We start from the raw sequence: 26,422 nt of genomic DNA, 5'->3' as shown, positions 1-26,422 counted from the left end.
ATAAATCAAAATGCCATAACACGCACTAGTTTCCCTTTAGTTGATTAGTGAGATCTATCTCAAACTACATGAGTGTTGTAGTCCATAAATCAAAATGCCATAACACGCACTAGTTTCCCTTTAGTTGATTAGTGAGATCTATCTCAAACTACATGAGTGTTGTAGTCCGTAAATCAAAATGCCATAACACACACTAATTTACCTTTAGTTGATCACTGAGCTTTGAGTTGCTTCAAGTTATTCCAACCTAACATAACTTACACAGTTTTATTTGTTCAAAAAGAATTACACTTCATATATATGTAATTCTAGTCTTTAAGGTACCATATGCTCATTTGTAGCAAAAAGTAACTTCAAAATTACAAAAAAACTGTACTAAAATCAGTTTCAAAGTGTAAGTGCATGCAGGTAGTGAATCATTCAACTCATGTGTTAAAATACACATTATGTTGTTAATGAAGTTGTGAAGTGTTAAGTAAAAGTGTGGTTTTTATACATAAAGATATATGCATGTGAAAATTTCAGGTAAAGAAAACTGAAACCAAATTTTCCTTTACATATTTTGAATGGAAGAAAAAGACAGAGCAGAAGTGCTGGATCAATTACTGCTCCACTTCTGATTATATATAAAAAATGAATAATTGTAATAAAATGAATGTTTATTGAATATTCAACAAGTATTTATAAACAATCCACAATTTTCTTTACAGGTTTAAATATTCAAATAAAACAAGGTCAACACTCATTATAATCTACCAAGTTTGGGACTATATCCAATAAAGATAGAGAAAAGCACCAAGTTTACAGCATGCACACTAAATCTTTTATCCTACAAAAAATGTAAGCAAACTACAGGTTTAATTCTCATTGGAGGACCTTGCAAAGAAAATCACTTGGATCAATGCATGACCTGCTCTTGACCTTTCCGTAGATGAGTTTAACTGCACAATATCAAGGTGATGTTATATTGTAGGTCATAAGAATTATGTTGTGAATTTGGTAACAGATTATAGACATTTTAATCTGCAAAAATTCACACTTTACCACTCAAGCAACTCTATCAGAAAATGAAACAACAACAATAATTCTGGGTTACTATAAAATCTTCTTTTATTCTTTAACATCCTATTAAGCTAATATTAATAACTGTAATGCGTACTGAAAAATAACATCTGTAGCCAAAATTTTTCCCATTCATGCAGTAAATATCAAACACTGGAGCCACAATCACTTGGTTGGACAGACAAACAACTTTAAGGCAATTATGTTTAAAACTGACAATCTGAATATGTATATCAACCAACTCTGTGTTTTTCTTTGATTTACTTTAGCTAACTTGATTTGTCATTGAAACACAGTGCTGAAAAACTCTACTCAAAATCTTTAATGTGAAACAAGAAAATAAAGTTGCTTTCCAGAAATAACTTTGGAACTTCCAATAACACAGTAAACATAAAAACTTAAAGGAAAACAATATTCAAATAGCAAACTATTAAAAGTTTATATTGCAAAAGAGTAAAAAATTTAAACAAATCACATTTTCCCTTATCATTTATAAATACATTATTTTCAAACAGTATGCTGTACTTTTCTTGACAGCTTAAAATTAATTGGAAGTTTTATATATATATATAAACAATTTTTTTTATGAAACTTGATACATACACAACAAAACTGTATAAAAACAATATCATTAACTCAACAGCTTTCTAAACCATGCTTCAAATTAATTGGAAGTTTCCTACATAAACATAATTTTATGTTAAACCGGATACATACACAACTATGTCTTCTAATTCATAATAATAATTAAAATTTCTCAAACTGTTTGGTCATGAATGAAATACTTTAATAAGTGTTAATTCAGTCTAAGTTTTAGCTAGCAATCACCAACAATGATCTATAATTGTGTGAGGCAACTCACTTTGCCAATTCATTACCAAATTGGAAATTTCTATGAAACTTTGTTTGCATGTGAGTGGCTCCTCAAAATCCCTGTTCAGTTGTACAACAGTTCTACAGCTACCACCAATCTCTGAATCAGACTACACTCATAACTTGAGAAAATCTGCTTCAACTTATCAGTGACACGATTACCTTCCCAGTTCTGTATCAAGCAACAGTTAACGGGTTACAATGAAACAATTTAAGGGGTACACTTCAAACCTTATTCCCTTGGAAACACATTCACAAATTGTTTTTTTAATTAACATTATCTGCAACAAAGCATTTCTCTTTTTTCTATTCTAAAATTAACTCAAAGCAAACTAAAAATAAATAAATAAAAAATCTTCAAATGTTAAATCTATGTGCATTGAAGTTGTTGTCAAGAAGCAAAGGCTGTCATATTCACAGTGGATATATTCATAGTTAGAACCGGAAAATAATGAATGTTTTTGTATGAATCAGAATACAGGAAGATATGTCAGTACTGGATTTTTCTTTTGGTTACTGATGTACATCAGCTAGCTAAAGCTTAGACAGTTTTACAAGTAATATCAACAATCCTGTAAATCAATGTTAAGACACACAATGATGTTGACAACCACAAGAAGTTGAACAATATTCTCTGATCCTATGACTAAAAACTATCATTAACTTGAGGTGTAAAGTGTGCAATGAGACATATAACGTAAAACTATTAAACCTTCAGTCAGTCTCATAAAGAAGCAATTTAAAAGGCACATTACATGATACATACCAATATGAAACTATCATACATATTATCAACAGTTTTAACTACACAAAATGTTTCATCTTTATCAAAGTCATCTTGAAAGTCAAATTAAGAAAGGTAAACATTTGGGTATGTGAAGCAATCAGTATTGCAACTTATGTTACACTGACTTCAATAAAAATTATATATTTATTCAAGGGTTACTAAGTAAGGAAGGTAAACATTTGGGTATGTGAAGCAATCAGTATTGCAACTTATGTTACACTGACTTCAATAAAAATTATATATTTATTCAAGGGTTACTAAGTAAGGAAGGAAAGTTTTAACAAGAAATATGAGTTTTAGTAGTTAGTATCACAGAATGCAATGAAAACTGGAGGATAGATTTAGTCTTTCCAGCAACTGAAAACTTCCTACCCTTGAACATCAAAGGCACAAATAAGAAACTTGACTCTTCTGTATGCCAGAATTTTAACTATTTCTTAATTCTGATCATGTAAAGGAAATATTTAACCTAGACCCCTAAAAACACACCACTTTTATTATGCTCAGGATTTTATGACTAACTATAATGCACACAGCAGTGTTTATGAATTAAGTACAAAAATATACATATTCAAAGCTAAATATTTCAATCAATCCTTATCACCTCTTCGTGAAAGTCTTTATTTGTAAATGTATTCTTGTAACATAATAAACAATGAAATGATGTCCAGCCACTTTAACAGTACTTCAATATATAATATTAAGACAAAATTACTTCAAACTTAGTGAAATGTAGTGAGTTATTTTGCAGTGATTCCAACAAAACTTTAAAACAGAAGCAAAAGTTAAAAAATTACAACGTCGATATTTGCTAGAAACCTTTCCTCACTTTAATCTTCTGAAAACTTTTGATAAGACACAAAAGTAGGATCACCATTGATGGAATACAAGATGTGTTACACTGACTGATAATGGTGCTGGGGCTAAAGATAAATCATGTTACACTGACTGGGGCTAAAGATAAATCATGTTATACTGACTGGGGTTAAAGATAAATCAAGCTTTCAAGCTTCTCCATGCATAAGAATAATTTGTGAAATGCTATGTTGGACATGATAGTATATTCATAGCTATTCTAGATGAGCTTATGGTTGGGCAAGTTCTACCAAGTATTAATTTTTTGGTTGAGTAATGGACAATTCCAATGGACAAACATGTCTGACTATTACTTTTGAATTCATAGCTATTCTAGATAAGCTTATGGTTGGGTAAGTTCTACCAACTATTAATTTTTTGGTTGGGTAATGGACAATTCCAATGGACAAACATGTCTGACTATTATTTTTGACCCTATGTTATAATTTTTATCTTGATATAACCAGATTGTTAAAATAAATTCATTACATCTCTGCTAGATTAATCTCTTTAGATTATTCAAAAACAGAACAAAAATGTTATTGTTGAAGGGTCAATCACCGAGTTCAATGCCCCATGCAACTTTCTGTTATGTTTTATGTCACAAGTGCCATCTGTGGTAATAAACATTTCTTGAAGAATACTGTTGTTGTACAAAAATAAAAAAAGCTTTGTTTTAATTTGTTTCTATGAAGTTAATGGTAATCTACTTAAACAACCATGCAATGCAGTAACTTCTTGATGTATCTTAACTTGGCATAGTTTTGACATGAGCACCAATGAGAATAATAGTTAAAATTGTGTTGCACCTTGCACTTCTTTAATAAAAGAATTACAGTAAGTTAGAGATTTATTACTCACAAACATGAGTTTTATCTTAAGAACAGTACAGAGATATATTAAAATATTTCAGGTATTTCCAGGAAAAGAATAGACTAACTTACCAAGTTTCATCAAAATAAAATAACTGGGGGGTTTACAGCTAAAAAATATACTAATTAACCAAGTTTTGTCAAAATAAAGTAACTGGGGGGTTTCCAACTAAAGAATAGACTAATTAATTAAATTTTGTCAAAATAAAATAGCTGGGAAGTTTACAGCTAAAGAATAGACTAATTAATCAAGTTTTGTCAAAATAAAATAATTGGGAAGTTTCCAGCTAAAGAATAGATTAATTAACCAAGTTTTGTCAAAATAAAATAACTGGACTGTTTACAGCTAAAGAATAGTCTAATTAATCAAGTTTTGTCAAAATAAAATAACTGGGGGGTTTCCAGCTAAATAATAGACTAATTAATCAAGTTGTTTTGTCAAATAAAATAACTTGGGATTTCTAGCTAAAGAATAGACTAATTAACCAAGTATTGTCAAAATAAAATAACTTGGGGTTTCTAGCTAAAGAATAGACTAATTAACCAAGTATTGTCAAAATAAAATAACTTGGGGTTTCTAGCTAAAGAATAGACTAATTAACCAAGTATTGTCAAAATAAAATAACTTGGGGTTTCTAGCTAAAGAATAGACTAATTAACCAAGTATTGTCAAAATAAAATAACTTAAAGTTTCTAGCTAAAGAATAGAAGAATTAAGCAATTTTTGTCAAAATGAATACTAAAATTGCACAAAGAATATAAACCCCCCTCAGCTTAAAAAAACTACTAAACTAAAAAAAGGTTAAATTATTTTGAGAAAATATATAAGATATATATGTATTCTGAGCTTTACATGGATATTATCATTTTCCTAAACTGAAAATGTATTTCCAAACACTAATAGCTATTTCTCGATCTTCATCTTTGTCATCTAATGTTGTGTTCGATTGCATTCCAGTCATTATATCGCCCCAACCAAACAGCCGAGGTTCCATAACTCGGCTTGGATTTAAGGGGTCATGGTACCCATATCCCACGTTGGTGGCCAGGGCAGTTGGACCACAGATATATATATCTTTGTGATAGGATCCCTACTAGTAACCACAGAATGATGTGTTTCGAACCACTGGATTTATGAAAGAAAGAAAGCAGCACTAAAGTGGACAATCCTTCTGATCAACCTGAAGAGTCCAAAAGGCAACATTGCAGGTCTGGATTGATGGGATCATATGCCATACTCCACCAAAGTCCAGAACTCATCCAGTCTGGATTTACAAACAGTTGTCATTACTCCCCCACCAAGTGGGCAAGGAGAATTCCACTTACCCATGGAATTATGGAGAGGATTTGGAACACTGTCCCACCAAAGACCAAAGATAGGACCACGTTGCATTCAGATTTATGAGGAGCTAGTGGATATCCTGCATGAACAACATAAGACCTGACAGTGCTTACAAGAGGGTCCAAGCACACACCCTCCCACATACTAGCTAAGCATCAAATCTGGACTGGTTTTACGAGTAGTCTCACGCGGAGGTTGGTCCTGCTCCTACAGACATCTGGGAAAAAAAAAACTTCCAGGGACCCAGGTAGGAGGGTCCCCAATTTCGCCCTCTTCTCCGAGAGTGGAGAAAACACAACGATCCAAAGAAATATCCTGTGTCCACCACCCCTAGTGACTGGGAACTGGGTGTGGTAAGGACTCCCGAGCTCCACTAGTAGAAGTAAGGGGGGAACATAAACATTGGGGAGTCCTAAGGAACAGGCCTCTGGAGACAGTGCAACAAGTGAACCACCTTCTCTAATTTTTAAACGAAAATTGATTTCAACTGATTCACCTCTAAGATCAGCAGGGACTGACAAAATCGCCTTTAACTTTAATCATGATAGTCCATGAGTTGCGGTCCATTAGAAATATTGTAATATGATATCACCATCCAGGATTGCGTCCAGATGGTCTTATGGAACACCTCATCTCTACAGAGCCCATTGCAACTAGGAACCGATATGAAGGTTGCTAGTGCGGAATTTAAATACAACACTGAGTGGGATACAAAAGAAATCAATAGGGACCCTAGAAGAGAAAAGAACAATAACTGCTTGAAACCATTACAAGAAAATTCATATCAAATTTTTTTTATAGGAAAAAAAAACAAATTCAACAAAATATATGTCTAGATAACAAAACAAAGAATCCCCGATTATTAGAAAGCGAAAATGAAAATCATAAAACGTTAGTCTGAATGCTCATGCTTTGTTGAGAAAAAGTGATTTTATTGTCTGCATACAGTGCTTATAAACAATACCCGCAGAGAGGGCAAGTTAGGGCCGGCATAAAGTTTTGCAAATTAGATATTGATGAGGGCAGTCGAGTGGGGTATATAAAGAGTGGAGCAAGTGAACACAACATTAGATGGCAAAGATGAAGATTGAGAAATAGCTATTAGTGTCAGCAGAGGTATGCATGTTTTGGAATTTGTTTATACTGATGTAGTGTTGATATACTTTACCACTGTTGTTCCATATAATTGTTCAGAGTGGCCTTTTGATTGTTAGAAAATTGCTATTCTAACTTCAAAACAGTACATAGTTCATCTGACATAAATTCCACAAAAAAACTGTGTATTTGTTTTAATAAGAATAAAACCATATTGTCACCACATACAATGACAGCCTGATGATAGAAGATGCAAGCTAATGAAATATATCACATACATCATAAAAATCTTGATGACATAAGATCAATGATATAAAGCTATATAAATAATCCTGAGAAAACATAAGGAAAAAGAATAGATTATAACTAACAAGGACAGGTGGATTATCATAGATAACACATTGATTACGATTAAAAGGTTAACCTTACGAGCTCATTATAGATTGAAAATTTAGAAACATAAAAATAGATGAACCATGAAGCAAACAAAACTAGAGGAGAACTAAAAAGAAAAATATTAAAAAAAAATATTAATGTTAGTCCTACATAAAGATTAAACCATAAACACACAATGTCAAAAGACAGCTATGTAGGGAATAACTGTAAACACACAATGTCAGAAGACAGTTATGTAAAGATTAAACCACAAACACATAATGAAAAAAGTGTTCCAAATTGGTAAAACAAAAGTATGTAACAAAACTTCATAATTATTTGCAACATTTAGGGCAGAAGCTCTTCATCAGGCATTTTAAAACTGTTTTTTTTCTTCTTCTATGTAACATGATTTAAACTGCCTGATGAAGGGCTTCTGGCTGAAATGTTGCAAATAATAATAAAGTTTTTGTTATAAATGTGTGTTTTACCAATTTTCCACGTCTTGCAGTTTTTTTACTGTTTTTTTTCACAATGTCAGAAGACAGCTATGTAAAGAGTAAACCACACACATGCAACCAGGAGTCAAATTTAGCACCAATAAGCTACATGATAGTTAGATTGCTTATTCAATAGGCCAGTGACCAGTAAGTTACATGTTAATCAGAACCATTATGTAATGAGTCAATGATCAATAAGCTGCAGTAGAAACTCCATTAACAGGAACTGCACTATTAATGGCAGACCTTTTCAGTCTCTTTCTTTTTTCTGCTATTTGTAACCAAAATAAATCTTGCAATAATGGGCACCTCGATATTCCAGATTAAGGGCAGTGTCTTTAGTCTCATTCTCTATACAGACACTTGATAAAGGGGGCAGTTATCTTTGTCTGTCTGTATAGTATATTGCTAAATTCCAAACATCCTAGAAGGATGACCAATATTCAAACACTTGCAATGTTTATTGGATTGACTCCAAACCATATACTGTAATAAATGCTTTCACAGATTCAAAGTGCAATCTTATTATTCTGGAAAATTCTCATTGTAAGCACTATAGGATACATAAGCTGATAAATTCCACATCGTATTGTAAGTCAGCTTATTTCTGTGGGAGTGCTTTGTTGCTCTCAAGAGTATTGTATTACGGTTCTATGTACACAGTCTAATGACACAAGTGGTGATTTGTTGCTTTATTTTCATGAGAGGGACTGGTTGTTAAACATTCTTTGGAGAAAGTTAGCAAATGAAGTACCATAAGTCATCTGTGTGTTATAAGGGAGACTGGCTATTAAAATATTCTTGGAAGAAAGTTAGCAAATGAAATGCCATATGTCATCTGTGTATCATGAGGGGGACTGGCTATTAAAAATTTTTTGGAGAAAGTTAGCAAATGAGATACCATAAATCATCTGTTTGTTATGAGGGGGACTGGCTATTAAACATTCTTGATAGAAAGTTAGCAAATGTAGTACCATATGTCATCTGTTTGTTATGAGGGGGACTGGCTATTAAACATTCTTGATAGAAAGTTAGCAAATGTAGTACCATATGTCATCTGTTTGTTATGAGGGGGACTGGCTATTAAAACATTATTGGGAGAAAGTTAGCAAATGTAGTGCCATTAGTCATCTGTGTGTCATAAGAAAGCACTGGCTACTACAATTTCTCAAAAGAAAGTTACTAAAAACAAACCAACAGTTTTGTGGAAGGGTTTCAGAAAAAGGATAAGAAGACATAACACACAAATTGTTCTGCACTGCTTATTACATAGCAAAGCAAAAAAAGCATTTAATGATTACTTAAGACTCCAGAATCTGAATGGTCTGTCCTCAGGTGAAACTTTATTCAATGATAAATCTACCAAAGAGTTGGTGAGTCAGCTACCATGTAGCAATACTTTGATAACTTGAAAACATAACACATTTCATAAGCATGTATAATAATGAGCCAACTGACAAACCTTATAATGAGGAAGAATGGATAATGGTACAATTTCTGGAAAATATCAACTGAAGATCAAGTTTCTGAAACTGGACAAACTATCAAAGACAAAAGCTGTAGAATTTCACCTGTCAATTAACTGAATCACGTGGTTGGACAACAAACACTTTAGGCATACAAAGAAATAGGAGGAACAGGCACACAAAGAAACAGGAGGAACAATTAACTGAATCACGTGGTTGGACAACAAACACTTTAGGCATACAAAGAAACATGAGGAACAATTCAATGAATCACGTGGTTGGACAACAAACACTTCCAAACTCATTTTAAGATAGAAAATCACAATTATGCATCTGGTGAAATTCAGTGGGGATAATAGCAACAAAAGAAAGGGTACTGTAAGAAAATTCCAGTAACACAAAGTTTCCAAGATCTGATTCTTAGAAAAGAAGACATCAAAAGTGGTGTTACAAAATTACAAAGTGCTCAAGTATCTCTCACGTGAGTAGTTCAAAATATTTACAGAAGTTTGAAAATGATTTAGAAGGTCATCATTACAATGAACACACACTACAAAACATAATAGCAAATGTTGACAACAGTCCAGAAGCTAAGAGAATAATAATAATTCAGTCAATAATTGATTACATATAAGCTATATTGAAAAACATATGAAATGATTGGATTTAGAGCATAATCAAATTAATAAATGTTAAATTAAATTATTAAGCATATTTCACAAGTAAATACTTAAAGTATAAACAACTAATAACTTTAAACACATTTATTATTTAAGTTACAACATATACTTTTGGGAAAAAATAACACTTTACATTACAAACACATGTAGCTTAGTTGGAAACAAATGTAGGAAGGAACCAGATACAATCTAGGATGGATAGTAACTCCTTCAGATAAACATTTACATGATCTGAATTACTGCAGGAAGTGTTATAATATATGATGAAATACTAAACAGTATGAGACGGAAACAAGGTTGAAATCTACCTAAGTTCAAAGTATCAGAGCAATAGTCTAGAAACAAATAGAGCTTAGAGCCGTAACACAAGAGCATGGTGGCTTGAAAAAAACAGAACCAGAACTAGTGAAAAAATAACATGATTGGTTCACATGCATAACTAACATCACCACCTTGATTTGAGAAACTTTTGAATGAAATACATAACCATATTAGATGATCCTCACACACATTAATTATATACAAAATTCAGAGTATAACCCCTAGAAATTAGATAGTCATTTGACAGACATTAGCAGCCCATAGACAGCAGAATGTAATAAGCTTTGACTTCTCAGTAAGTTTTCCCTACTTAAATATTGAATAATTAATAACATCTGTATTTAATATATGTGGGTGTATTATTGTTCTATTATGAACTATACTTTTTAATAAACCACAGTTTCTTTTGAGGAATTAATATTGTTTGTTATAGTTAAAATCATTAATCTGTATGTTTGTCCTAATTGTATAACAATTTGTAATTATTAATAAATGTCTTATTTTGTTTTCCTTAACCATGAATCAGTTTCCTTAATTATCACACAACTTGCACATTTTTATAAATACTGTTGTGTTCCAACTAGCAGTTTTTTACACATCCATGAATACCTATTTTACAATGTTTTTAATAAAAAATTGGCCACACAACACCAGCCTTGATTCATCATGTCAATGAAGAACAGAATGTGACACTTGACAATATTATACAGCACTGGTTGAGATATAAACCAAGCCAACAGTGAATTCAATGATTTTAAAAATCATTACTTTAAGGCAATTCAAACTTTTCAGTATGGCAGAGGGAAACTGAAGAATATAATTACAGCATAACCATTAAAATAATCCATCTTACAAGCATGTATCCTCTTAGCAATGCATCTTCTGAAGAGTGACTGGAGATCAACTTATCAGCATCTCACTGATGGGAACATAGCTTGAAAACATTGACCCAAACCAAGAAATTAGCCAACCATAAAGACAATATGGGCTTAGACTCTCAACTTAATTACTAAATATCCCTATTCTCTGTTCTACCATGAAGAAGATTTTGATTAGTCTGTTTTACTAAAATTCATGTTTTCGTCTAAACTGCAAGTAGATTTTTTTAATTTTATTTCAAGTAATACCAGAAGACAGCTTTGTAAAGATTATACCATACACACCTGATGCTAGAAGACAGTAAAGGTTAAGCCATACACACCTGATGTCAGAAGATAGTTCTGCAAAGGTTAAACTACACACACCTGATACCAGAAGACAGTTCTGTAAAGGTTAAACCATACGCACCTGATACCAGAAGACAGTTCTGTAAAGGTTAAACCATACGCACCTGATACCAGAAGACAGTTCTGTAAAGGTTAAACCATACACAACAGACAGACTATACATACCAGAATACAGCTATGTATAGAGTATACCATACACACCTGATGCTAAAAGACAGCTTTGTAAAGGTTAGGCTATACAAACCTGATACCAGAAGACAGCTATGTAGATATTATACATACACACCTGATGCAAGAAGACAGCTCTGTAAAGGTTAAGCCATACACACCAGATGCCAGAAGACAGCTCTGTAAAGATTCTATAGGTGTGTATGGCATAATCTTTCCACATGCTGTCTTCTGGCATCAGGTGTGTATGGTTTAACCTTTACAGAGCTGTCTTCTGGCATCAGGTGTGTATGCATAGCTGTCTTCTGGCATCTAAAGGTTAAACAACACACACACCTGATACCAGAAGACAGCTTTGTAAAGGTTAAATCATACACACCTGATGCCAGAAAATAGTTATGTAAAGATTCTACCATACACATCTGATACCAGAAGACAGCTTTGTAAAGGTTAAACCAAACACACCTTATGCCAGAAGACAGCTCCGTAAAGGTTAAGCCATACACACCTGATGCCAGAAGACAGCTATGTAAAGGTTAAACCACACACACACCTGATACCAGAAGACAGATTTGTAAAGGTTAAACCATACACACCTGATGCCAGAAGACAACTTTGTAAAGGCTAAACCACAACACACCTGATGCCAGAAGATAGCTTTGTAAAGGCTAAACCAAAACACACCTGATGCCAGAAGACAGATTTGTAAAGGCTAAACCAAACACAACTGATACCAGAAGACAGCTCTGTAAAGGTTAAACCATACACACTTAATGCCAGAAGACAGCTGTGGAAAGGTTGAACCATACACACTTAATGCCAGAAGACAGCTGTGGAAAGATTATGCCATACACACTTGATGCCAGAAGACAGCTATGTAAAGGTTAAACAACACACACACCTGATACCAGAAGACAGCTTTGTAAAGGTTAAACCAAACACACCTGATGCCATAAGACAGCTCTGTAAAGGTTAAACCATACATACCTGATACCAGAAAACAGCCAAGCATAAACCACACACAGGCATAATTTGAGAAGGCAGTTGTAAAAATTATAAGTACAGTAATATAGGAAATCCATAAAGTAACTTCTTAAGTGAAAATGGTGTATGTGCAGAACAGCTCTAGGGAAATTTAAAAGTTTAACTCAAAAACTATGTAATTTCGTGTAGAGTTTTTTGGGATTGGTGTTATAAACATGAATTATCTTCACTTGGAGTATAAATGGTGCACAGTTTTAACAAGATTAACAGATAAAATGGCTAGTTTAACAACTTTATAAGAGCATGTGAAGTTGGTGGTGTATGCTCTGGTCACCTTATATAAACTTTTCCCCTGGAGCTGGTGGTAATAAGTATATTTATGTAGATATACAACCACACAGGTCTTGAATTTTAACTTCCAATATTATGATACTCTATCATTGCCTCACTTTTATAATCTTCTGGCATGATGCAGAAAAACTGTAGATTAAGAGAAATAGCATGAAAATAGGTTAACAAAGACTACCTAAACCCAGCTTGATGAAAATCAATAGAAACATATTAATATATGAAACAGACTATTACTTTGTTTGATATCAGAAAATATTAGTGTTGAAAACAATTACACTTTTGATTCGTAGATCACACACACATTGCTCTTTCAGGATGGAAAAATTATTTATTTCTTGTTAACAAGTAACTCAAAAGTTGAGACATGTATGGTTTGAATGATACTTATACAAACTAACACAGATTATTGTGATTGTATTTATTCACAGACTGACACAGATTACTGTGATTATACTATACCTGGAGATCAGCAGATATTGTTTTTTAATATTACTTATCTAGAGACTGACACAGAGTTTGTATAGTACTTACTCCAGACTAACACATTATAATCTGGCTATTATATAACCACAATATACAAATACTTGTTGTCTACATACTGATATATAGCTTACACACCAACATATTTATTGTTTGAATATTCCTTAACCATATTATCAATGTTGTTTAAATATTAAGTTTGCCTAAGGCAACAAAAGTTTGACTGAATTAAGTCACATCTGTTGTGGCACAAATTACATATTTGAAATTTAAATTCCTCATAAATAGAACCACGTGTCAGTTTTCAAATCCTTGCATGATAAGGTACACATTAAACTGAAAGAAATTTTAGTTTTTAACCTACTCAGTTTTGTTTGTATAATATCGTTTAATAAGTGCCTTTTAACACTACTTGACTTAGAAAAATATTACCTCCTTCACTTTATTTTTTGAAAGATAATACACAAGTAAAATCAGGTATTTATTTCAGTATTTAAAAATTGATATTAATACTGATTCTCAAATTACACTCAAAGTTGTTGTGAATAGCCTCTACATTTCAATAAATGTTCAATTCTTATATCTGATCCTTATTGATTTAATGAAATTCAATAATTATTTCTTTATGAGATTCATGTATACATACACTAAACATATACAGTAACACTTCAATATGTCCAGAAGAAACAATACTAGTGTAATATCTACAACACTAAAATATAACAAAGAAACTAACTACAGTTACAGGTAGGAAGAAGCCAAACAAACCTCTGATGACTGAAGCCAAGAATGAACTGTAGGAGTAATTTAAATGTAAGTAGGACAATCTTCGAGGTAAGTATCACAAGCAGAACAGTATTCTGCATTTGTTTCATTCACAAGAGTGCAGAGAGGGCATTCTCGTCCTCCACTTACCAAAGGAGTGGATTCAGCCCCACGAAACTTGCTACGGCTACAGATTTCACAGATATCTTTTTCAGATGGGTTGAGATATGTACAAGCTTGACATGACCATTTTCTGGTCTTACTAGGTGCTTCTTTGTTACTGCCTGTTTTCTTCAAAACCATTTCATTTTCTTCCATTTTAATTCCTGATGGAACCACCAACCCACCAGTTTTAGGAGTAGCTTGTATAGGGTTATCTGGCTGTACATTGTCATATAAGCTGTTTCTCTTCTGTCGATCTGTACATCTATCTTGACCATGAGAGGAATTACTACCAGATATGTTAATTTCCCTTCTTTTGACTTCTCTCCCTGAAGGATAGTCAACTTTCTGACTGTCTCTCATAGAAATGTTATCATACACTGTGTTTTCTCCATTCCAAGAACTATTATCCTTAGGAATCTTTTGGTTAGACACATTACCATAATTCTGATCATGAATACTAACAATTTGTTGTAATGTTTGATTCTCAGCTTTAGGTAAATTCTCAATTTTCTCGCTAGTTTTGCCAGACATGTCATCAACAGTCTGTTTATCTTTATCTCGCAATTTATCAACTTTCTGATCTGAAAGATTTTCAGGATTGTGGGAATCTTTTTTATAAGGCATAAGAACATCTGAAGTGTCATTCAGTTGGAGAACTTCTTGACTTCCTTGTGGCTCAACTCTCAGATCCATCAATGAATCTAGAAGCTCTGATCTGTCATAGTCAGTATACATATAGCCTGATCTACTGACCATATGTGGTGTATTAGCAGCTGTAAATATACTTTTATGTTGATCTTGACCTTGTATAAGTTGTGAGGGTCCATTCTGTCCTAGATCTTCATAAAATGGTCTCTCTAGGATCAATCTATGGCTAGGAATGGCTGTAGGGAGGTAGTTCTGGCAAGAACAATGATGAACAGGACTATAAGGATAGCTAACTCCAGGATGTAGAGCTGGAAAGTGAGAAGAAGGATAAATTGCAGGGCCAGAATTCCAGTGTCCAGATGTCGAAAGCAAATCCCAAGAATCATGGTTTTGCCCATGAGAAATATTTTGAGAATAGCCACAGACTGGGTTTTGCTGTACTTGAGTAGCTTGACTTACACATGGGTAAAAGTTACTTATACTTTGGTCATTAAAGCTTCCCAAAGTTTGTCTTCCAGGACTTCCTGCTACATGTCCATCAACATACAAGAAGTTATTCTGTGGCCCATCTGACCATGACCGTGAATGAGTTTTCAAAGAAATACTTTTAGATAAAGGTGTATCAGGTTTTTCATATGGCTGAGAGTTGCCTATGTCTACTAGTATTCCAGTTTGTGGGGATGACCCTGAATCACACATTTTAGTGCCTCTTTTCCTCACATGTTCCAAACTAGACAACTGATGATGATGCTTACTACTTCTTTGACTGGCCAGTTTTAACTGCTGCAAGATACGAACACACTCAGCAACTCCAGCTACATAGTTTTCTCTAATCTTGTATATCTCATTCCACGTACATTCAGACATCCTCAGACTTTCATAAACTTCGACCATGATCTGATTTTAAAAGAAATATTACTTTACTGACAATCAAGGTTCAATAAACCTGAAAAGTCTTTTGATAGGTAGGCATGCCTATTTCATAGTTTAATAGCATAACTTTCATCTACATCATTAACATGGCACAACTTCAAGGTGAACTTACTTTTACATTTATTGTCAAATAAACACACAAAAAAACTTTCACAGTCTTACAAAACAACAACAATACAGTTGATATTAATATATAATTAGTCTATAGTGTTAACTGATTAACTATATTTCCTGCAATTTATAACCATTTTTGGACAAAATCAAAGCATAAATATCTATTTGAATATATAAAAATTACCACAATAATTCTTTCCTCAGAACAGCTCATAAATTATATCCACAAAAAAAAAGACATTCAGAAAATGAGTTTCAACAAAGGGTTGTAAAATGTATTTGTTTTTCATTCATTATGTTGGATATTAATATCTATTTGGCAGCCAACTAGTACAAATTTTCATATTTCCCAAGAACAGTATAATCTAAAACTTGCAACAAGTACTAGTAAGTATTAAGTTACAAAACAAAGTAACACACTAAAGGTGGATTAATTAATAACATTATTAATATAAAACAATATTGAAACTCATGAATTTTATATTTTTTAAGTAGATTACATAAATCACTGAACTTAGTTGTCAATAAAATGTTTTTGTATTTATGTGCACAAGTCCTTTAATTTTCATATTTACAAAGCTTTCCAATGACATACACAGTGTATTAAACTTAAAGTGAATTGAAATAATCTTAGCAGGGCAACTGAATTTTACAGTATTCTAACAATAATATTTAATCTTTACTGAGTGTATTTTAACCATTCTTTTAGATCAGACCAAATGAAGAACTCAACACAGTCTGAAACATCACCACCAAAACTAGAAAGATAGCAGGAATATTCCATATGAAACTATTCAACATGTCGAAACAATGAATAAAACTTTGCTTTAAAATACTGGCCATTCTAAGAACCCACTTTTGTATAAAAGAGTCAGTGTATTATGGTAGTTCTAATACAAGTTCTACATCATGAAACTTTATTATACGATACTTTATTAGTTAAGCACCTCAACTTGAAGCTCGTGTTTAACGTTACATGAACATGATTTTCAGTTGTAAATCAAAAGAATCCTTGTACTTCATTCAAAGCCATATATTCATATGGGGCATAATATTTAAGATTTCACATTATTTACAAACGGTAAAACAGTAAAATTTATTTCCTTCAGGTATATTCTTAGATCATGTTAACTTGGTTATGTCCAAACAGCTTACCTGGCACTCAACAAAAGCAATCAAACAATCAAGGGTAATGTGACTAAGTTGATCTGGGTCAACTGGTCCCTGTTGAAACAGAACACCATCTTCTGCTTGATTGTAACCCATCAGCAAGAAAAAAATCTCAGCACCTGGCAACTGCCTTTGTACTAAGTGACGGTAGAACCCACTAAATAACTGATGAATTACATAAATTAACTAATTTTGTACAGTTCAAACCTCAATATACTAACTTTTAATAAACCATAAACATTTATTATTTTCATGTTATACACTAGTTCAATCTTCTAAACAGCTAGAAGGATATGCACGACATGCAATTATAATAAGATAATACTAAATTCTCTAACTATGAAAACACCCCACACTTAAACTTTCTAATTCACTGATGATCACACTTTTCCCACATTCTTAGTCAGATGGAGCAAAAACTGATCACAAAAATATTTATTTACAGTAAATATAAACTTTTTAATTTGTTAGAGAGAACATAGTACTGAAAAAATAATGAAATTAAAGAGAACTCTGTTAAAAATTTTAAACAGATTTTATACTTTAAAGGGCTTTAGTTCATCCCAACCTAATGCTGTATCCAATGATGTTACTTTAATGAACTTTAGTTCATCCCAATCTAATGCTGTATCCAATGATGTTACTTTACAGGACTTTAGTTCATCCCAATCTAATGCTGTATCCAATGATGTTACTTTACAGGGCTTTAGTTCATACCAACCTAATGCTGTATCCAATGATGTTACTTTAAAGGGCTTTAGTTTATCCCAACCTAACACTGTATTCAATGATGTTACTTTACAGGGCTTTAGTTCATCTCAACCTAACTAATAGACCAATAAACTCTCAGCTGTTGTTGTTTCCGGTATGTTAGTTTCAAATCTACAAGTCAGACAGCTAGTAGAACAATAAACTTTCAACTGTTGTGTTTCAGGTATGTCTGTTTCAACTGCTAATTTCAGATCTACAAGTCAGACAACTACTATTCCACATATGCCCACTATTAAATAAGATTACTATAGTAAATATCTGGTTCAACTTACTGGCAATGCAGTATCTTATGCTAAATCGAAAGATGAAAAAGTGAACTTAGAATTTTCTATTGCTGCCTTTGTAATTTTCTCATTAAGAAATTTTAGAACAAGTCTGAATCACATATAATATTTTTACTACATGTCTTAAATTACTGTATGTATTTAAATGATTATAGTTTGTTATATGATACCTACAATCCACAGTCACTTAAGTCTGCATAGTTAAATGGTTCATTTAGGATTTATGGGTTCAAAAGATTTTTTTTTTGATTTACAAGAAAAGTAAGGCTAAAAAAGTGTGGACATTACTTATTGTTCACAGTAAACCTGTGTTAGGCAACAGTGAGTTTGCTACAAAAATATCTGTAAATTATTAGTTTCTTTATTTGTAATCAGTTACTGAAGAAGTGGTGAATAAAATTATTGATATAAAATACCCAACATGTCACTTGGGAAAGTGAGGAATAAGAAAATAAAATGTAAATGATCTTTTGACATTGTAGCAATCCCTGGTTTTGATCTGCAGATTACTTGATAACCAAAGAGTTAATGCATGTCTAAAAGTCTACATACCTTAATAACTTTGTACTCTCGTCTCCATGGATGGATCAACAAATTAGTGGCATATTTTTCCAAGGCCTGGAAAGCTAAGGCAGCCTTATAGCCACTAAAGTTAGGGTTTCCTATCACACTGTTGCGAAAAACTTTCTCAAACTCTGGAAAGGTGAACTTCTCATGATTAGGTGCTATGGACAAAAATTCTACAATTGCAGTTTCAAGATTTCTCCTTTTCTCTAGTTTATCAGGTGTTTCTTCTTGATTCAAGTATGCTAGGTGAGTTTGGGCTATTTGTTGTTTCAAAGACTGATGCTTGGACGATGTTATATACAAATTTGGATGTGACATCCTCCAACATTGCTACAAACATTTTAAGGGGTACATCAATATTACATGAAGGGTACACAATATCAATGTTACATTAATATTCGTAAGTAATAATTACATCAGTTACAAACTTCCTAGATGTTGGTAAAGAAAGTACCATTAAATCCACAACTGTTTGTAACACACTGAAACCACTATTTGTTTCTTACATACACAACTGAAAAACCTAGGAGTTTGATTTTCTTAGATTTATTAGGCTAGTTAATCAGTAATTTAGAATAATGTAATCTCTAATCGTAAACCGATACCTCATACCAACTTATAATTAAAATTGAAAAAAATATTTTTAGCAGGTCACATTTTATCTTAGATCCTTCTTGCAAAGAATAGATTAAAACTGATAGATACTAAGGTGGAACACCAGAATGTCAGTATTTGTATACTGATAGACACTACTGTGGAACACCAGCATGTCAGTAATTGTATACTAATAAATACTACTATGGAACATCAGTTCTTGTATACTGATAGACACTAGTGTGGAACATCAGCATGTCAGTTCTTGTATACTAATACACACTAGTGTGGAACATCAGCATGACAGTACTTGTATACTGATAGACACTACTGTGGAACACCAGCAAGTCAGTATTTGTATACTAATAGACACTAGTGTGGAACACCAACATGTCAGTAACTGTATACTAGTAAATACTACTATAGAACATCAGCATGTCAGTTCTTGTATACTAATATACACTAGTGTGGAACACCAACATGTCAGTATTTGTACACTAATATACACTAGTGTGGAATACCAGCATGTCAGTTCTTGTATACTGATAGACACTACTGTGGAACATCAGCATGTCAGTTCTTGTATATTAATATACACTAGTGTGGAACACCAACATGTCAGTATTTGTATACTGATAGACACTACTGTGGAACATCAGCATGTCAGTAATTGTATACAGATAGACACTACTGTGGAACATCAGCATGTCAGTAATTGTATACTAGTAAATACTACTATGGAACACTAGCATGTCAGTTCTTGTATACTGATAGACACTAGTGTGGAACACAGCATGTCAGTTCTTGTATACTGATAGCCACTAGTGTGGAACATCAGCATGTCAGTTCTTGTATACTGATAACACTACAGTGGAACACCTGTATGTCAGTTCTTGTACTCTGATAAGACACTACTGTAGAACACCAGCATGCCAATCCTTTAGTAATACTTAAGAACAGTAACATTCTACACAATGTGATTTAAAGAGAGAGAACTGTAATTAATAAAATAAATATAACAATTTCAAACTTTTCTTACTCGCACATAAACAGCAATTTGGTTATAAATCAGCCACTAAACTAAATATTTCTTTTAAAATTGTTTACAATACATTCTAAAATTGATAAAATATCAACAAACTGTCTTCAATTCCTCATACTAAATTCACTGAACTTAACCTTCAATGTTAATAGTGAACAAAAGAAGCCTTGTGTCAGGGTTTGTTCAATATACAGAAGCTTATGTTTGTTTTCAGCAGTAAACTTACTTTAGATGTTGTAGAAGCTAGTCAGTGTTGCAACTCACTTTCCCAAACCTATAAAAACAAAGCAAAAATAAAAAGACAGCACATACAGGTTTCAGTAATCTATGAAATATTAACTTACCTGTAAGTACACATAAAGGCTTCAGTAATCTATTAAATATTAACTTACCTGCAGGTACACATAAAGGCTTCAGTAATCAATTAAATATTAACTTACCTGTAGATACACATACAGGCTTCAGTAATCTATTAAATATCAACTTACCTGTAGATACACATACAGGCTTCAGTAATTATCAAATATCAACTGACCTGTAGGTACACATACAGGCTTCAGTAATTATCAAATATCAACTTACCTGTAGGTACACATACAGGCTTCAGTAATTATCAAATATCAACTGACCTGTAGGTACACATACAGGCTTCAGTAATCCATCAAATATCAACTGACCTGTAGGTAAACATACAGATTTCAGCAATCTATCGAAAATAAACTATTTTTCTAAATTTTTGAAATGAGGAATATTTAATATATATGTAAACAAAGCATAAAAATATAACTATATGTAACAGTTCACAGAGTGTTTAAAACCAACAGTGCATAAATTCATTATAGCAAATGAAATAGCAGGACAAATGATGATATTTCATGACTTAATAATGTAAAGAACAGTCTAATTTTTCAAGTTTTTAGCTTGTGTAAAAAAAAGTTAAAAGAAATATATAATGATCCATAACTTTATTATTCCCCATTACTGTCTTTCAAATGTCAAAATTAGTGACAGTTACATTCATGAACTGACTTGCAGTATGCCAATATATATATAATAAATCTTGTTTACAAACATGCTAAAGAAGAAAATTATTGAAGGCTTTCTTGTAAAAGCTTTGTGAAGTGGAATCACAGTTTTTACTTTGAACACATTAAAGTAGATTGCTCAAGAAGTACATTAAATAACAAACTTCACAATATTATCATTGAAAACATCTTTTAAAGTATTATGATCCAATCCAGTTAATGTAAAACCTTATGCTAAATTAGATTACTATATTCAATGCTCCTAAACATAAAAGCTTGACTCCCAGACATGCAACCAACAAAGCACTATGATAATGTAATTGTATATGTGTACAGCAGATGGCACTACATTCCAGTTTCTTCCTCTACCAAAAACTTTTCTGGAAGAGGACGAGACGGCCACAAAACACATAGCAATCCCTACAAAATTTACAAGTGCAGTGTACATAGCAACATCTGTAATTTTTATTAATTATTAAACAACCATAAAGATCAACTTGTATTATTTCATATCTTTCACTAATTCTTCAATCTTTAAATAATGTATAAAACAAACTATAATAAGAAATACTGGAATTTGGCTATGATAAAATTAGTTTTGATGATTTGCAATTAGTATAAATATTTCTTTTCACATTTATGATGTTTTTACATCCTAATGAAACACTGCTGTTCAGTGTCAAGTGTTTATATCTTGAACTTGACAAGATTCTATGGTTGTTGTACTACATTATGAAAATTTTTCTTAGTCATCCCTAAAATAGTGTACTCCAGCATTTCTGGTGTAAATTCCTTTTAATCCAGTGAAGTCTCAAAGAAAGATAAAAACCAGCAGTATGAAATGCTTCTTTGTCAGGTATACGATGTAAGCAAGTAGTTACTTCATTTCAACAACATGTACCGTGCAAAAATTTTATTAAATTAAATATAATTTTTATTATTCATTGTGAATGAAAATGACTGAATTAGCAATGAAATTATTATTCACCAAGTTGATCCTTTTAGTTTCTAGGTTTATTTTTTAATCACAATTATGGACTATTTCACTAAGGCTTTTGTGATGATGTTTTGTTCAGCCTTGGTTTTCACTTCTGTACATGCTACGGAAATTATTTATGTTATCAAAGCTTAACAAAATGATGTCATTGTTCTTGAAAAATTCCAAATACTCTGTAACTGGCTGGTATTTCATTTTATTTACAAACTTTTGTAGGTTAGGTTTGGAGACAAGTCAAAAGTTGTATAGTACAGTTGGAGATCTTGTTTAAGTATTTCAATGACGCATCCTTCAGTAATTATACTTTTACCTGCAGCATAATATTTCCATGAGAAAATATTCTATGTTATTAAATAGCCTTATCATAAGACTGTTGTTTTAATTTAAATAATATATATATATATGGTTTTCCATTCATCTACAGTTATACCAAAATGTTTAAAAAGACTGAGAACTGAAGATGATTGTTTTTTATAAATTTGGATCTTGCTACCAGATTTTCATTCTTACTGTCAGATGTAGAATTGTTATTTCTCATTCTGAAAATTTTATTTAGTATATTTATTTTCTGTTTGTTACATTACCTTGATCAAGTTTAATATACTTATCTGTACTGTGTTCATATATATATATTATACTTACCTGTATTGTGTTCATAACTACAGTTATAAACAGTTATCACAGGCTCATCCATAATAAAAACCACAGTTATAAACAGTCATTACAAGCTTATCCATAATAAAAATTTCAGTTACAAACAGTCATCACAGACTCATCCATAATAGAAATTACAGTTATAAACAGCCATGACAGGCTTATCCATAATAAAAATTACAGTTACAAACAGCCATCGCAGGCTTATCTATAATAAAACTTAGTTATAAACAGCCATAACAAGCTTATCTATAATAACAAACACAGTTATAAACAGTTATCACAGGCTTATCCATAATAAAAAGTAGTTATAAACAGCCATCACAGGCTTATCTATAATAAAAATTAGTTATAAACAGCCATAACAAGCTTATCTATACTAAAAAAAAACAGTTATAAACAGTTATCACAGGCTTATCCATAATAAAAATTACAGTTATAAACAGCCATCACAGGCTTATCCATAACAAAAATCACTGTTATAAACAGCCATCACAGGCTTATCCATAATAAGAATTAGTTATAAACAGCCAACACAGGCTTATCCATAATATAAACCTACAGTAATAAACAGCCATCATAGGATTATTTGTAATAAAAATCTAAAGTTATTAACACCTTCTCAAGTTTATCTATAATAAAACTCTATAATTATAAATAACCATTATATAAGATTATGATCAATTTTTGTAACAAGCAAAGTATTAAAAACCACAAAGAATTTTCATGTACTTGCTGCTACTATGTATAATAGGATGTAAATAATTCTAATATCATTTGTATTAAAAACAAGTTTTCTAACCCCCTTTATTTTGTATTTACCATGTATTTATGTGTGTACTAATTTGTACGCAAATACTGTGTAAAATCTTTGGAAACAGTTGTACAATGTAAGAAAAATAAAAGTTATACATGAAGATGTTCCTTTCATGAGGTCAAACATTTTAAAAATAAAATGATATAAAGCCAGAGAGTTATGTCTTACTTTACATAAAATTGTTTCAAAAACAATGTAACCCTATGTTAGAAAACAATTCACTCTAAACAACTCTAATGGAAACAAATTTTGTCATATAAATTAAAAACAAAGTTATTTTTTTCAAGAATACTCTAACTTAACAATAATACAAGAACTATTTAAGAAAAGTCTTTCCATAACCACTACACCACTTTATTTTAATTATGAACGGCAACATCAGGAAAAGCATTTCACTGGTTCCTAAAACATATCTGATGGAGAAGGATAAACAACTCATTTTCATTTATATCAGAATTTGTATCATAATTCAGAAACATGTTAATCTGGTTTTTGAATTTGGTTTGCATTGTACCTTTCACACAAGGCTTGATGGCCTTTATTAACAGAATTTTATTCTAATAAATTTTGCAGACAAATTCATATTAATCTCCAAAAATAAATTGTGGAAGGAGCTTCTCAATAAGTATGCAGATAAAATTTAACAGATTCCTTTCCACCCCTAAATCCTATAATCCTTTCCTTTCAAGATACTTTTTTTTTTGTCATGATACACGTAGACAATTCTGACTAACAAAAAATCTGGTTTCACCTCACAAATATCCTATACTTCAAGATGTATTTCATAAAACAAGTTTTCTTCTTATCACAGTATACATTTATGGAATTATTTATAGATCTCAATACTCACAGGTGTTTGTACTTCAAAAACAAAAACTAATCTGTTTTAATTCATGCAGCTGCTTTGAAATTAAATACTCTATCAACTGAGCTACCACTGTAGCGGAACTTTAAAACTTAATAAGCCCAAGCAGATAACTCTCAACCTAGTTCATTACATTCCCCACAAGCTTTAGATTTTAAATATTACATTTTCTGTAAATTAATGGACATTAAGTCTCTTGTCTGATCATTGATGTCCAGACTCCCAACCTCTGTCAACAAACATAATAAAATTTTTCCTTACTTTCACATTTCTGAATAGTAAATGAAAATGAGAGCTATATGAGACGAAAATTTTTTACTCAGCAATTAATGTTTACATTCCTACATAAATCTGAAGAACACAACACTAATAACGACAAACTCAATATGCAGTTCATCCCGTATACAGAGGTACCCCACCCACTCTTGTAAAACGTATTACTATCAAATAACTCATAAACCTATTAAGTGTTATCAATATTTTCAAAATCTAACCAAGTTTCAGAAAATTGCACTATATTATTATCTTTCTTTTTAACATGAATTCCGAGTATTAGCGTGACTATGATTCATGAATATTACCAAATTTGTTGACCATGATGTCAAGGAATAGGCTTACGTTATTCTACCACTAGTAGTTTCTATAAGTTATAACATAATATTAATAACACTAACAGTGACTAAAATTTCACCTGCTATCAGTAATTGAAACTCAAAATCTTGAATGACTAGCTTTTCACTCTCAAATGCAAACTTCGCTTAACTTGTTACAATATGTATTCCACTTACCAAATTAAGAAACACAAAAATATCTGATTATTAAATAGTTAATTCCCCTAACTTAAGGCTTTAAGTTTAAAGTTAAACTATAAGTGTAAGTTAACCTTACGACATCATATTATAGTTTGTATTTGTGAGAAATCATCATATGAAATAAGTTATATTTTAAAATTTGTCAGCCTCTAACTTCAAACGCAAATTAACGTACATAATCCTAACCTTTAGTGAATCATTCCTTTCTCACAACACTTTATTTTTACGATTCCTCAACCAAATAAGGTAGGAAGCGAACAAACGGAGTTCACCACCAGGGAAAGGTTGGATACTATTCATTGGATCAGGGGAGCTTATTACAAATTGCGCTAGATTTATGGATAAGGAATTTATTTCATACATATGCGGTAGCAAAACGTAGAGCAGTGATCTTTAAAATACATAACTGCACATTATAACTATATATATATATATCAAATTAAAATTCATGGTAGGAATTTAAGTTTAAAAATCTTTCAAGCCTTAAAGAAAATACAGGGCCTAGAAGACAACCCAGGACGGTCAGAAACTTTAGTTCCTCTTCATCCCGCACGATGAAAATGTTAAAGCCAAACGAATTTGGATGAAACACACTGAGTGAGATGTTATGAGACATGAAAGATGCCGACCCAAGTCTGCAGAGGACGCCGCGAAGAGACCGTCGTTCGATAGTCGGAGCACATGTATCTGTTGTTACAGATGCATGCAGTTCTTTATATATATATATAACTCTGACTGGTGTGCTTGCACATTTTTTTTTCC

The 26,422-nt window shown here is 32.0% G+C and overlaps 1 protein-coding gene across 3 annotated transcripts; it reads right to left on the bottom strand.

The window, feature by feature from the left end:
- Positions 1-13,265: 13,265 nt before the first annotated feature.
- Positions 13,266-25,906, bottom strand: LOC106469038. 3 transcript variants are annotated; one of them, XM_013929494.2, is made up of 5 exons: positions 25,847-25,906; positions 20,717-20,764; positions 18,840-19,184; positions 17,218-17,397; positions 13,266-15,912 (listed from the first exon to the last, which is right to left on the bottom strand). In XM_013929494.2, the coding sequence occupies exons 3-5, from the start codon at positions 19,170-19,172 to the stop codon at positions 14,245-14,247; spliced, it is 2,181 nt and encodes a 726-aa protein (XP_013784948.1). In that variant the 5' UTR covers positions 19,173-19,184; positions 20,717-20,764; positions 25,847-25,906; the 3' UTR covers positions 13,266-14,244. The 3 variants fall into 3 exon arrangements, with proteins under 3 accessions (XP_013784948.1, XP_022253143.1, XP_022253144.1); XM_022397435.1 differs by lacking the exon at positions 25,847-25,906 and adding an exon at positions 25,637-25,776; XM_022397436.1 differs by lacking the exon at positions 25,847-25,906 and adding an exon at positions 21,026-21,058.
- Between the last annotated feature and the right edge of the window lie 516 nt (positions 25,907-26,422).

This window comes from Limulus polyphemus, unplaced genomic scaffold (genome assembly GCF_000517525.1).
Source record: "Limulus polyphemus unplaced genomic scaffold, Limulus_polyphemus-2.1.2 Scaffold3271, whole genome shotgun sequence".
Taxonomy (NCBI): Eukaryota; Metazoa; Arthropoda; class Merostomata; order Xiphosura; family Limulidae; genus Limulus; species Limulus polyphemus.
Note: the sequence above shows the minus strand (reverse complement) of the source record. Positions and strands in the feature narration are given on the sequence as shown.

Bases quoted from the DNA above. Each gene is read 5' to 3' on its own strand.
- LOC106469038 (XM_013929494.2), bottom strand. From the start codon at position 19,172: ATGTCACATCCAAATTTGTATATAACATCGTCCAAGCATCAGTCTTTG. The intron at 17,398-18,839 runs GTATGTAGACTT...GTAATTCATCAG, and splicing joins GAGAGTACAAAGTTATTAAG to TTATTTAGTGGGTTCTACCG. The intron at 15,913-17,217 runs GTAAGCTGTTTG...TTTTAAAATCAG, and splicing joins TTGCTTTTGTTGAGTGCCAG to ATCATGGTCGAAGTTTATGA.